At 51.9% G+C, this 13074-nt stretch overlaps 1 protein-coding gene across 3 annotated transcripts in view; it reads left to right on the top strand.

The window, feature by feature from the left end:
* PRKCZ (protein kinase C zeta) overlaps nucleotides 1-13074 on the top strand; it is a 117852-nt gene that overhangs the window by 81721 nt on the left and 23057 nt on the right. For 2 of the 3 annotated variants that reach the window (XM_058552683.1, XM_058552684.1), the window contains one exon: nucleotides 9813-10001. In XM_058552683.1, coding sequence (XP_058408666.1) covers nucleotides 9813-10001 — 189 coding nt within the window. Of the gene's footprint in view, nucleotides 1-3945; nucleotides 4078-5377; nucleotides 5457-6890; nucleotides 6944-9812; nucleotides 10002-13074 lie in introns of all 3 variants that reach the window. The other variant, XM_058552682.1, reaches the window with a different exon arrangement.

Raw genomic sequence — 13074 nt, forward strand, 5'->3', positions numbered from 1 at the left:
GGACCAGAGGGGAAAGGAGTCTTTAGGTTTGGCCATGTATTAATTTCAGGCTTCTGCAGTTTCCAAACAAATTAGATGCAAAAACACGCAGGAAACATGTTTGTAACAAATAAAACCTAGAGTAAGAGATCAAAACAATAAAAGAGCCTCCACACATCGGCTTTTTTGGTAAATGCTAAGAGTCTAAAGGTAGGCAAGGATCTAAATGGTTAATTAAATAAGAACTGAAACTGTTCATAAATGTAGGTGGCTTAACCGTCATTGGTAATCAAAGAATTGCAAGACATTTTCCCCGTCAGAGTCAAAGACGTTAAAAGTCATTAGTGCTCGGTGTTGCTGTGTGTGTGGCAATGGGGTCCACTCCCTCCTGTGGGGTGCAGACATGGACCCCTACTTTCTGGAAACCAGTTGGGAAATATGTGTCAGTGGCTCTAAGATGCTCCTGTCCTGCAGTCCTCTGCAAAGCATCTGTCCAAAAGAAATCTGACGTTCAAAGGTTTGCATATGAGGAAGATCAGCTCAGTGTTGTTTTCACAAGTGGGGACAGTATCTGAACTTACTGTTACTCCCTTTGCTGTGTAACAAACGACCCCATTCAGGGGCCTCAACCACAGCCCTGGAGCTGCTGGAGGAGCCTCTGCTGGTGGCAGGTGGGCCCCTCGTGCTGCAGGCCCAGCTGGGTGGACAGTCCAGAGACTCTGGCCTTTAATGTGAGTGCACAGGAAGCAGAGAGTCGACGCGCTCACCTGGGTCCTTGTAGGGTGGGGGAGATACGCTAGGGAGCGAGGGTGGGACAGGGAGACCAGTTCTGAAGACACTACCCCAAAGCGGCCACACCACTCAAGGACTTCTCTTACACTTTCTGGTCTGAACAACTAGTAGAGCAGCAGTTAGCAAGGTTTCCTGTACAGGGCCAGAGAGTAGTTGTTTTAGACTTTGTGGGCCACAAGGTCTCTGTTGCAACTACTCAACTCTGCCATTATAGGGCGAAAGCCGCCACAGACAGTATGTAAACAAATGAGCCTAGTTGTGTTCCAATAAAACTTTATTTATAAAAACACGTGGTGGGCCATATTTGGCCCTCAGCTATCGTTTGCCCACCCCTAGACTAGAAGATTGGAGTCACCACTTGGTTCATGATCAACGCCATGATGAGAGGAACAGGTTTGGGGCCTAGTGTGAGACCTCCTCCCCACCCCGCATTGGCATGAAGTGGGGTACAGAGGATGGAGGAGAAATGAGGCTGCCTACCCGGGGCAGCAGAATGGCTCCTTATACCTTATGTGAGGAGGAGGGGGACACACTTCCTGAGAATCTGAAGCTTCAAGCTGGACCTCACACACGCTGGTAGCGCAAATCTGCACAGCTGGATGGGCCCAGGCTGGCAGAAGCAAACAGTGTTTCTCTTCAGCCCAGCCTCAAAGGATTCCCACAGGTAAATGAACAGAACACCTGAGCTCGCAGTCAGAAACCACGAATTGCAGTGGGAAAAGAGGCGTCCAGAGCACGAACTGCAGAAACGCAGACCAGAGGCTTAGACTGACTGCAGTAAAGGGAGTGTTTAGTGCGATCGAAAAACTGAAACCAGTGATTGAAAATATGAGCAAGGAGCCAATGTGGCAGCACGTAAGAGAGACTTAAAAATATTTTTTCCCTTACTAATTTATTAATTCATGTGAATTTCTGAGAATAGAAGCTTGGATTTTAAGTTTTGTTTTATTTTTTAGTGGCACATCTCCTGAAATGTTAATATTTCAGGTGTATATTTGGAATAAAGGGCCTTTGGCAGCGTCGTGGCAGCCTCTCCTGAGGCGCTCCTGCGTGTGGTCTCCAGGTAGTTGGTGCTGATGCCCGGCAAATTCACGCTGCCGCCTGTCCGCAGTCGTCCTGGCCTGGCCCCTGGTGAGGGCGACTCTTAGGTAAGGGATCTTTGTCCATTTGTAAAGGCACCAGGAGGCTGTGAATTTGCCACTAAATATGACCCAAGCAGCGTTACAGATCAAGTTGCTAAATGGTGACTTAGAGAAAGCTAAACACATTTAGCACGTTATATTAAAAATGTGAATTTTTTTAATGGTTTTGTAAATGGTGAAAACTGGTCTTTGTGGTGAAGCTCCTTCTTTGAATTCTGAATTTATGCATTCAGCAGTTGCCCTATTGGGGCGAAGATGCCAGTGTCGGTGTTGAACTAGGGTGGCCGGAGTCGGAGGTCTTGGGTGAGGGCCCCTGCTTCTATCTGCCGTGTTTCAGGCCATTCCCGGATGGAGCTCACAATCCGTGTTTGGCTCCTTGTGGGAAGGATGGTTTAGGCAACACGGAGGACTTGAAATAAATTCTTTTTTTTTTTCTCGTTACCAAAGTTAAAAGCAGTGTGTGCGTGTATGTGTGTGTGTGCGTACTTGTCTGCAGCAGACTTTTATTGGGTGTCCACTGTGTGCTGGCACTGTCCCAGGTGCTGGCCCACGACTGTGCCTAGGGCGTGCGAGCTCTGTGTGTGGGGAGGGGGCTCCCTGGGCCCCTGGTTTCCAAGCGCGGCTCCTCCCTGATGAGAAAACTGGCGCCCACTGGCCTGAGAGCAGGCACATCCTACGAGATGTGGCACATTGGTTCGTTCGCTCGGCCACACCCTGTGCCCACACATTGTAAGGACTGGATGCGTTTTCTTGCATGAACTCACTTCAGATGGCTAGTGCACTTGTATTCCTTTTTATTCTTTTTCAGGAGTAATTTGGGACTCTCAAAAGAGACAAATTTGTTAAAAATGGCAAAAGAGGGCTAAAACGTGTAAATGAGTTACGGCTGGGGAAATTCTAAACGGAAAGCAGGTTCCTGCTGATGCAGGAATGGGCCGCGTGACTGTGCAGGTGACTTTGGCTCACGGTGAGCAACCGTGGGAACAGGTTTCCGAGCACATCCATCCTCGTGCATTTTCAGACATTCAGAATCATGATCACCAAGCAAAATGATAATTGTCATTAATTTCACATTGTTTAGAATCATGAAGAACAAAGATTGACCATTTAAAATCTTTAAAGAGGGCCGGCTCCATGGCTTAGCGGTTAAGTGCGCGCGCTCCGCTGCTGGCGGCCCGGATTCGGATCCCGGGCGCGCACCAGCACACCGCTTCTCTGGCCATGCTGAGGCCACGTCCCACATACAGCAACTAGAAGGATGTGCAGCTATGACACACAACTATCTACTGGGGGGGGCTTTTGTGGAAAAAAAAGGAGGAGGATTGGCAATAGATGTTAGCTCAGAGCCGGTCTTCCTCAGCAAAAAGAGGAGGATTAGCACGGATGTTAGCTCAGGGCTGATCTTCCTCACAAAAAAATAAATAAATAAAATAAAATCTTTAAAGATACTGAAAAACGTGCCAAGATAATTGCATGCTGCCCTATGGCAGTTTAAAAGTGTGACCAGTCAGGATGCCAGGCCGATCGTTTTCTCCGTGGTCGTCATTTGGGTGGGATGTTGGGATGAGGGTCAGGCCAGGGACTTCCCTAGCCTCTGTCAGCCTGGGTGACTCCACCGAGACGGGACCCCACGGCTGTTCTGCACACAGCCTGGCGGGAGCTGCGATGCCCCCGCCAGCCCCTGTAAGCAAGCATGCATGCCTGTGGAGGGGTCTCGTCACCCTGCCCAACAGGGGCTCGCCTTTCCCCTCACCCAGAGCAGGGACCCAGCCCCCCCACCTTGGGGCTGCAGGTTCCCCCAACGTTGGGATGAACCCGAGTGGGGGCTGCTGAGCCTGGGCAGGGCCTGGTGCCCAGATGTGACAAGGTGACAAGGTGACAGGGCTGCCTCTTGCTGCAGCTCCATGTCGTCCTTTGAGAAAACCAGTGAAGGCACAACATGCCCCAGTGCTCAGCTGAGTTCCCTCAGTGTAGCATGGGCTTCGGGAGGTGCCCGGGCCCCCAGCTTGACAGCTGCTGTTCTCGTCTGCAGAGAGCGTACTGTGGCCAGTGCAGCGAAAGGATATGGGGTCTCGCAAGGCAGGGCTACAGGTGCATCAACTGCAAACTGCTGGTCCATAAACGCTGCCACGTCCTCGTCCCGCTGACCTGCAACAGGCATATGGTGAGTGTGGGCCAGGTAAGGCCCTGGGGGGCGCGGGGTGCTTCAGAGCGCACAGGGGAGGTTCAGGTGCGGCCTTGAGCCTATTGTCCACGCCAACCCTGGTGACCCTTGGTCCTCCTGTCCCAGTGGCATCCTGACACTGTCCCTGCCACTGATGAGACAAGAGGAGGGGGCATCTGTGGGCTGCAGAGTGATGGCCCCGGCCAGCGGTCTGGGACAGGACCCTTCTTCCCGAGCCCTGAGAGCCCCCAGCGCTCTTGGGGGGCCTCCAGTGCCCTCTGTGGCTCTGGGCTGGGGGTGGGGAGTAGGCTGTGGCTCGTCCGTACCCCAGTCATAAAGCAGTTCATGGGGGGGCTGCAGAGAGGAAAGCCCCGTGCTGCTCTGCAAGTCAGGGGACCCGGCCCCGTGAGCTGTGTGCCCCTCACCACCAGCCAGCAATCGTGAACTTAAAGCGTCCAGGCCCTTCGGCGGTTATTGACCAACTCTCCCTTGCTGAGCATCCAGGCCTCCACTCACGTTCCAGCTGTGCACGCGAGTGGGAGCCTGGATTGAACAACTAATCCCTCCTGGGTGCAGCGGGTGTACACGTTGGGACAGTGGGCTCATCTGCATCCTGTCACAGTGTGAGCAGGAAGGACGCCTCCGGGGGCTGATAGGCTGTCACCTCTCATAGGACAGGGACAGAGTCTGATCTGGGTCTCACTCCGATGTTGGCAGAGCACCAGGACATGGGGTCCCCCCACAGACCGGTGCGGGGTGAATTGGCATGGTCTTTCTAGGGGTCCTTTCAGCCGTGGCTGCCAAAACCATAAAGGCGCACATACCTGTTGATCCCCTAGGTCCACGTTAGCCTAAGAAGTGAGGCCAGCCCCGAAGATGTAGGCAGTCGGGTTGAGGGACGCCGACACCTGGAGCCTAGATGTCTGCCGATAGGGAGCTGTCTCAGTTGTGACCTCAGCCCCACGGAACCCCGCGAGCTGGAGACGGGGCTCAGTGCCTGGCTGCTGACAGATGCGCATGACATGGCAGTGGGAGGGTGGGGAGAGGTTACCAAGTGTTATATAAAAACACCCATTTTATAAATCACCTGCCGGAAAGGTCACAGCCTGAGGTGCCTCTGCCTGTGGAATCACAGGTGGTTTCAGTGGCTGTCTTTCCCTCGTCCGTGCAATAATGTAACCGCTGTATTTGTATGAATGTATTCTGATACTTGTTACAATGTATGTACTAGGTGATTTAAAACGTCACATAGTGTCTCCAAAAGCTACCTGGTCACTTTGTAACGCCCGTCTCTCTGCAGGATTCTGTCATGCCTTCCCAAGAACCTGCAGTAGATGACAAGGACGATGTGGACCTTCCTCCTGAGGAGACCCATGGAAGTAGGGGCTGCTTTCTTCTCGTTGGCGGAGCACAGGCTCTGTTCGCCCTGGAATGCCTGTTTGCCTCCCCTTTCTGACCAGGAATCTTTTCTACATCCCAGCTACTCTCCAAGGGTCAATATTGGCGAGCATGGCTGCCTCACTGCAGGCTGGGGACATGCTGTCTAGGGCCTCCCCTCATCCCTGGGCAGAGGTGGGCGAGGTGGGGTGGCTTTCCCTGGGCGCCCATGTCTCCATGAGTTGCTGCTGTGGGAGTCCAGGGGTGGGGATTTCCCTTGCCAACTTCAGGAGTTCTAGAAGGCACTTGGTGCAGTAGCCACCACGGCCAGGCTCCTCCCACAAGTAGGCTGCTGCACAGAGCTGATCTCTGTGGGAGGGCCTGCTAGGTGGCCACTGTGCACACGATATGCTGTTGCATGGTTCTTGAGTTTTAGTGGATTTTTTTTTTTTTTTTTTTTTTGGTGGAGGAGAGACTTTTTTTAATGCTAAGAAGCATTCAGAGAGAAATTTTGAATACCAATTGGACTGATGGCCCAGCTCTGAGCTTCTAAAATTATGTGGACTATTACAAGGGTCTGTGAGACCCCTAGCCCTCACTTGATAAATATGAGTTCCGGCCCCTAGGAGCCCTTGAAGGTTGAAATGAGACCACGGAACATAAAGCAGTTAGCACAGCACCTCACACAAAGAAGACTCCTAACAAACAATCCACCCCCGCAGCCAACCATCCACCCATCTATCCACCCAATCATCCATCCATCCAGCTATCCAACCATCCATCCATCTATCTACCCACCCATCCACCCACCCATCTACCCAACCATCCATCCACCCATCTATCCACCCAACCATCCATCCATCCATCCATCCATCCACCCGCTCATCTATCCACCCATCCACGCATCCACCCAACCATCGATCCATCCACCCAGCCACACACCCACCCATCCTCACACCCAACCATCCATCCATCCATCCACTCCTCCACCCACTCACCCAGCCATCCTTCCATCCATCCATCCGCCCATCCATCTACTCAACCCACCCACCTATACAACCATCCACCGACCAACCCACCTATCCATCCATCTGTCCATCTGCATACTCTAAGAACAAAGACTGGAAGACTAAACACCAAAATCTTATGACTAGTTACTTCTAGATGAATCATTGGGGAAACATCGCAAATGCAGATTCCCAAGCCCCACTCTGAGATATTCAGTCAGCAGGTCTGGGTAGGGCCCAGGAAGCTGCATTTTCTTCAGACTCTAGTAGAGTCAGATGTGGCTGCTCCCTGCGTGTGCCCTGAGCACCGCTGGCTTGGCCTGGGCCACTGTGTGTCTGCAAAGGTGCCAGGGTCCGTGGGCTCCCTGTGTCTCAGGCCATACCACTGACAATACCCGTAACATCCATTTTTCCTCCTCTCTGCATTAGTTGCTTATATTTCTTCAACCCGGAAACATGACAACATTAAAGATGATTCTGAGGTGAGTATCTAAAATGACTCATTGGAATTTCCAGCATTCTTTTTAGAAGTTCATTAGCTCATTTCTGGGGCATTTATGGAAACTGAAATATGTACTAGATATGTTTGAGAATTGCTGCTCGTCTTAAATGAGGACAGGGTCTTGTGGACTTCCAGGATGATGCACCCTGTACCGTTTAGGGCTGAAGTCCCATGAAGTCTTTCAGATATTTAGCACAGGTAACCTTGAATAGCTAGGGGGAGAGAGGGCAAGTGAATATGGCAGGAAGTGAGCCACTGCTGGAACTCAGAGGTGAGGCTTTGGTGCTCACTGTACGATTCTCACACTGTTGCAGAGCTGGGGGGCGGGACGTCGTTGGCTGAGTCTCCGTGAACCCAAGTGGCAGGCCTCGTTTGAGCCTGGTTGGGGGACTTCTCTGACCGTAGGATCCTGTTCTGTCAAGTTTGGATAGCGATCGCACCTTTTCCTGAGGGTAAACGGAGAGTGTTTGTGTGAACACTGAGCACCAGGCCCCACACACAGGAAGCTTTCCACAGCACTGACCGTTGGTGTGACTGTTTCCACCTCAGTACAGGGTGGCTCAGGCCATCACAGCAGGCCACAAGCAGCACAGCAACCTCCACAGCGGAAACCCCACGTGCCTGTGCTTTGAGAAGTGGGAAGGCTGGCCCTGGGGGCTGGGACCACTTGCCTTTCATGTCTTCTTGGTCCTCCTGGTGGCTGGCATGGCCTACGGGGATCAACGTGTGTGAATCGCTGCCGATTGGTTTTGTCCTTTGTCCCGTCTGAGGTGTGTCTGTGGCTGGGTGGCAGGGTCAGGAGTGCACTGACTGATGCTCACAGGATTCACTGGGAGCTTGGCTCTCCTCTCGCTCCCAGTGTTCGCATGTTTTCATTTTCTAGACCGTCTTCTGTCCCCTGACAGGTGTCCCCTCACTGGAAAATTGGTGCCTCATGAAGCAGCTAGACGTTGCACCCATGGGTACCCCTCACCCGGGGCACGGGGCCCTCTGGCTTTGGGGGACGGGGTGTGTGGTGTGGCGAAGTCAGTCTGTCGGGACCCTGAGGTGGGGGGGCACCAGCCCAGGACGTGGCTCTGGAAACACGGGCTGCTGCTGCGTATTAGCTGGGTCTTGCTTGGGGCATATCCTTCATGAATGCCCAGAGGCTCTTTGGGGTCCAGATCCTGGCACCGTCTTCTGCTGTGTGTGCAGTCTCCCCAGCACCCTCTCCGCCCAGACAGCAGAGTGGGTCCAGGGCTGGCTTTTGAGCTGCAATTTTTGCTAAATTTTATTTGCATAAAAGCCTTACTTTATTTTCCCATTGTGTGTGTTCCAACACCACCAAGCAATTCTTCAGTTCTCAGTGGCCGCTGACCATGTGTCCTACAATATAACCCAATTCTGACACTATCTACCTGGAGATGGTATCAGATCCCGCAGGTTAAGAGTTCAGTCCCCCATGACTCCCCCCAACCCCCCACTTCAGATAACAATTGTAAGTCCAGGTTGTCACCTGTGCTTCTGACTGACCAGCTATAAATTGGGTGTTGCCATGACCCGCTCTAAAGTTTCGTTTAATTTGCTAGAACAGCTCACAGAACTCAGAGAAACATTTTACTCACTAGGTTACCAATTTATTATAAAAGGATACAACTCAGGAACTGCCAGATGGAAAAGATGCATAGGGTAAGGGATGAGGAAGGGGCACAGAGCTTCCATGCCCCACTCTCCCCGAATCTCCTCGAGTTTACCAACCAGGGAGCTCTCCGAACCCCGTCCAGAATTTTGTGGTTTTCCTAGAGGCTCCATTACACAGGCATGGTTGATTAAATCATCGGCCTTTGGTGCTACAGTCAACCTCCAGCCCCTGTTCTCTTCCCGGAGGTGGAGTGGAGGGACCGAAAGTTCCAACCCTCCAATCCAATCCTGGGTTGGTTCCCCTGGCAACCGGCCCCATCCTTAGATGCTTTCCGAAAGTCACCTCATTAACATAACAAAAGACACCTTTCTAGCTCTCCTCACTTAGGAAATTCCTAGGGTTTTGGGAGCTGTGTGACAGGAATGGGGTCGTAGAACAACTATGTATTTCTTATTATAAATCATAATATTGCAATTTGTCTTTGGTCCTTTGTGGGCTTTGGGTGATAAATAAGGCGCAACAGATTGTGTTCCTGAGCAAGGAAAACGGTCACACGACTGGTGTTCTCAGCCTCAGTCCAGGAAACCTCAGGGAACAGCTCCACCTTGCGAAGCCCACACCTTTCCCAAAATAGATGTCACCCCCCTGACTTCTAAATTTTTCTCCCTGGTCATTCTGTGTCTGGGATGAGTCAGGAGCATAGTTACCTCCTTCCTTCACCACAAATATCCTTGCCAGAAGCAGTTCACAGGAGGGAAGCCTGTGTTCTCAATCCCCTTGCCTTTCTCTTTCATTATGTGTTTCCGATAATACCTGCTGGGGCCTTGACAGGTCTTTGCAGGTGTCAGCTAGTTACGCTTTATCATCCAGAGGGAGGGCCAGGTGGCTCTGGGTCGGCCCCAATGGCCCTGGGGCATGTGAGCCTGTGGTCACCTCTTCAGCCATCCTGGCATCCCAGATCGCTCGTAGAGGGGCCACCTGTGGCTGGTGACAGGGCCACGGTCTGTGAAAATGAGTAGCTTTTGGATTTCTAGCTTCTTCCAGTCTTTAATTCTTGGTTTTTATCTCAAGTGGGGTGGGGGGTCCTTAGGACATGGAATGCAGACTTGGCTCTGAGCTCTGGGGCACACGCGGGGTCCTGCGAGGTTGGCACGGCTGATGTGTAATTCTCTGAGTCCCGCACAGGTTCCCGCTTCACTGTCTCTCCCTTTGTCCTCCCCTCCCTCAGGACCTCAAGCCGGTTATCGATGGGATGGATGGAATCAAGATATCTCAGGGTCTCGGGCTGCAGGACTTCGACCTCATCAGGGTCATTGGGCGCGGGAGCTATGCCAAGGTCCTGCTGGTTCGCTTGAAGAAGAATGACCAGATTTACGCCATGAAGGTGGTGAAGAAGGAGCTGGTCCACGACGACGAGGTGAGAGCCGCCTCCCGCCGAGGTGGCGCACGTGTGCTGGGTCGTGGTGCGTTTGCCGGAATCTTCGTTCGGGCTTCATGTACTTTTTTCTTTTAATTAAAGTAAAATGCTCATAACAAAATTTGCCATTTTAACCATTTGAAAATATACAGTTCAGTGGCCTTTAGCACATTCACGATGTTGTGCAACCACCACACTATCCAGCTCCAGGACGTGTTCAGCCCCCTGGAAGGAAACCCTGTTCCCATTAAGCAGTCACTGCCCTTCCCCCTCCCCCCTCCCCTGAAATGCAAATCTGCTTTCTTTCTGTGGATTGGCCTATTCTGGACGTTTCATTGAAATGGAATCATACAGTCTGTGGCCTTTTGTGTCTGGCTTCTCTCACTTAACGTGTTTTCAAGGTTCATCCACATTGTAGCGTGTATCAGAGCTTCGTTCCTTTTTATGGTCAAACAATATTCTGTTTATAAATATACTGCATTTGGTTTACCCGTCTGTTGCTGGACGTTGGGTTGTCTGCATCTCAGGGCTATTGTGAACGGTGCTGCTGTGAACACTCACGTATAGGTGTCTGAGTCTCTGTTTCCAGTTCTCTTGGGTATTTTCCTAGGAGTGGAATTGCTGGGTCATAGGGTAATATAATACTATGTTTAACTATTTGAGGAAGCATAGCTGTCTTCCACAGCAGCTGCACCATTTTATATTCCCACCAGCAATGCACAGGGTTCCAACATCTGCACGTGCTTTCCAGCACTTGGTATTTTCTGTTTTTTGATTATCGCCATCCTAGTGGCTTTGAAGTGGTATCTCATGGTGGTTTTGATTTGCGCTCCCATAAAGACTAATCATGTTGAGCATCTTTCCGTGGGCTTCTCAGCTTCATGTACTTTTGATCTTTTTCTTTCACACCTGAATGCAGGTTATATCTCTTAGGAGCAGAGAGAAGACTGAGGTGTAGATAACAATAATGCTGTTATTAAGCAACTGCTAGCACATAAGGTGACTTGGTGCACACAGAGCCACCAGACCACAGAAGGGCTCCCCTGCCCTCCCCTGGCCCCAGCTCGTGGTTTGGAGGGTAGAGCTGGGGCTGAGCTTGAGCTTTTACTTGCCCTCCCAGCCCGGTGCATTTTTGCAGTGCACAGACTACCCAACTGGCCCCTCAGCCCTGGGTGCTGAGCTCACAAGTGGGTGGTGGTGTCTGCACCTTACAGTGGAGGAAGTTGAGGCTCTGAGAGGTGCGGTGCCCTGCCAGCATCTCCACCGCTGGTCAGCGGCACCACAAGGTGAATCCAAACCCCTTCCCAGCACCGGCTGGCTGGAAAATTAAGGGGATGTGTGAGGTTACGTTTGCAGAACCCTGAGAGCAGAGGCCTTCAGAGGAGAGCCACGGCTCAGGTTTGTTCCCTTAGCATCTTCAAATCATCCCCTGTGGGCCGAGATGTGGAGGTGGGACTTCTAGGTGGTCTCTGGGGAAGAGTGTGATTCTAGGAGCTGGTGAGCGGGAGCCAGGTGTATGTGTGCGCACCTGTCTGTGTGTGCCTGTGTTTGTGAGAGACACGGGTGTCCCATGGCCACACATCTGGCCCGTGGACATCAGGCTTTAGGGGCACTGCAGTGGGCTAGATGGTGGCCACCAAGGAGACATGTCCACATCTTAATCCCTGGAACCTGTGAATAGGAACTCATTTGGAAATGGGGTCTTTGCAGAATGTAATTAAGAACCTTGGGGAGATCCTGGATTATCTGGGCAGGCCTGGAATCCAACAACAAGTGTCTTTTTAGAGAAAGGCGGAGAAAGATTTGAGACAGACAGAAGAAAAGACAAACACACAGAGAAGTTGATGTGAAGAGGGAGGCAGAGAGACAAGCTGAGGAACTCCTTGAGGCACAGAAGCTGGAAGAGGCAGGAAGGATCCCCCCTAGGGCCTTTGGAGGGGTCGTGGCCCTGCCGACACCCTGATTTCACACTTCTGGCCTCAGAACAGTGAGAGAATAAATTTGTCATATTTTTAGCCCCCAGGTCTGTGGTACTTTGTTAAAACAGCCTCAGAGTCTAGGCGGGAAGGAGGCAGCCGCAGCTGAGCGGAAGGCCCTGGTGGCTTGATCTCAGAGGGGGAGGGGAGAGAGGGAAAAGGAGTCTTGGCGACCCCCCAGGGTTTCCAGCCTGAGTGCCTGGGTGCCCGGGTGCCTTTGGAGAACAGATGGCGGGGCTGGTCGAGAGCTCTGGGGGAGGCCTGCTGTGCAGTGTGAGGCCCTCGTGGAGATGCTGAGCAGCCATGGCATGAGCAGGTCTGGAGCTCCGGAAGAGGGGGAAGAGAAGAGTTGGGGCTCAGGACTGAGCCTGAGGAGCAGAAACTGGACGTCTTTGGCCCAGTAAAGGGAAGCTCACTGAGAGTCTGCTCATTTGTTTCCACACAGCTTCATGAGAAGGCAGCCCTACTTCGGGCATATCCCTTTCCCTCTCGCTTTCCTAGCCCCTAGGGTGAGGGGTTTAACCTTGCAAGTTTTGGGAACCTCGTCCAGCTCTGCTTTCTGGGGTTGGAATGGAACCAAAGACATGAAATCATCATGACCCTAAAGTTGACTTGACTTTGCAGCTTTTCCCCAAGCTCTCATGTGAACTGGAGGGAGACAGCCTGTGGGAGGAGCTGGTGCTTGGGAGATGGGTGTAGTACATTGGGGAATCTGCATAGCCCTCCACCCTCCATTTCCTCATGTCTTAAGTGGAGATAATAATACCAACCTCCCAAGACTGCCATGAGGCAGTGCATGGACAACCTGTAGCCCAGAGGCCAGCACACAGCTGGCGATGGGGCTTTGATGGTGGTGGTAGAGATGGTGATAAATGATGATGATAGTAGATGATAAATAATGGTGCTGATAGCGGTGGAGATGGTGATGGTGGTGATGATGGTGATGGTGATGATGATGGTGGAGGTGGTGAATGATAATGGATGATGGTGGTGGAAATGATGATGATGATGGAGATGGTGGTGGTGATGGTGGTGATAATGGATGATAGTAGTGGAGATAGTGATGGTGGTGATGGTGATGGTAAAGGTGGTGAATG

Source organism: Diceros bicornis, chromosome 13 (genome assembly GCF_020826845.1).
Source record: "Diceros bicornis minor isolate mBicDic1 chromosome 13, mDicBic1.mat.cur, whole genome shotgun sequence".
NCBI lineage: Eukaryota > Metazoa > Chordata > Mammalia > Perissodactyla > Rhinocerotidae > Diceros > Diceros bicornis.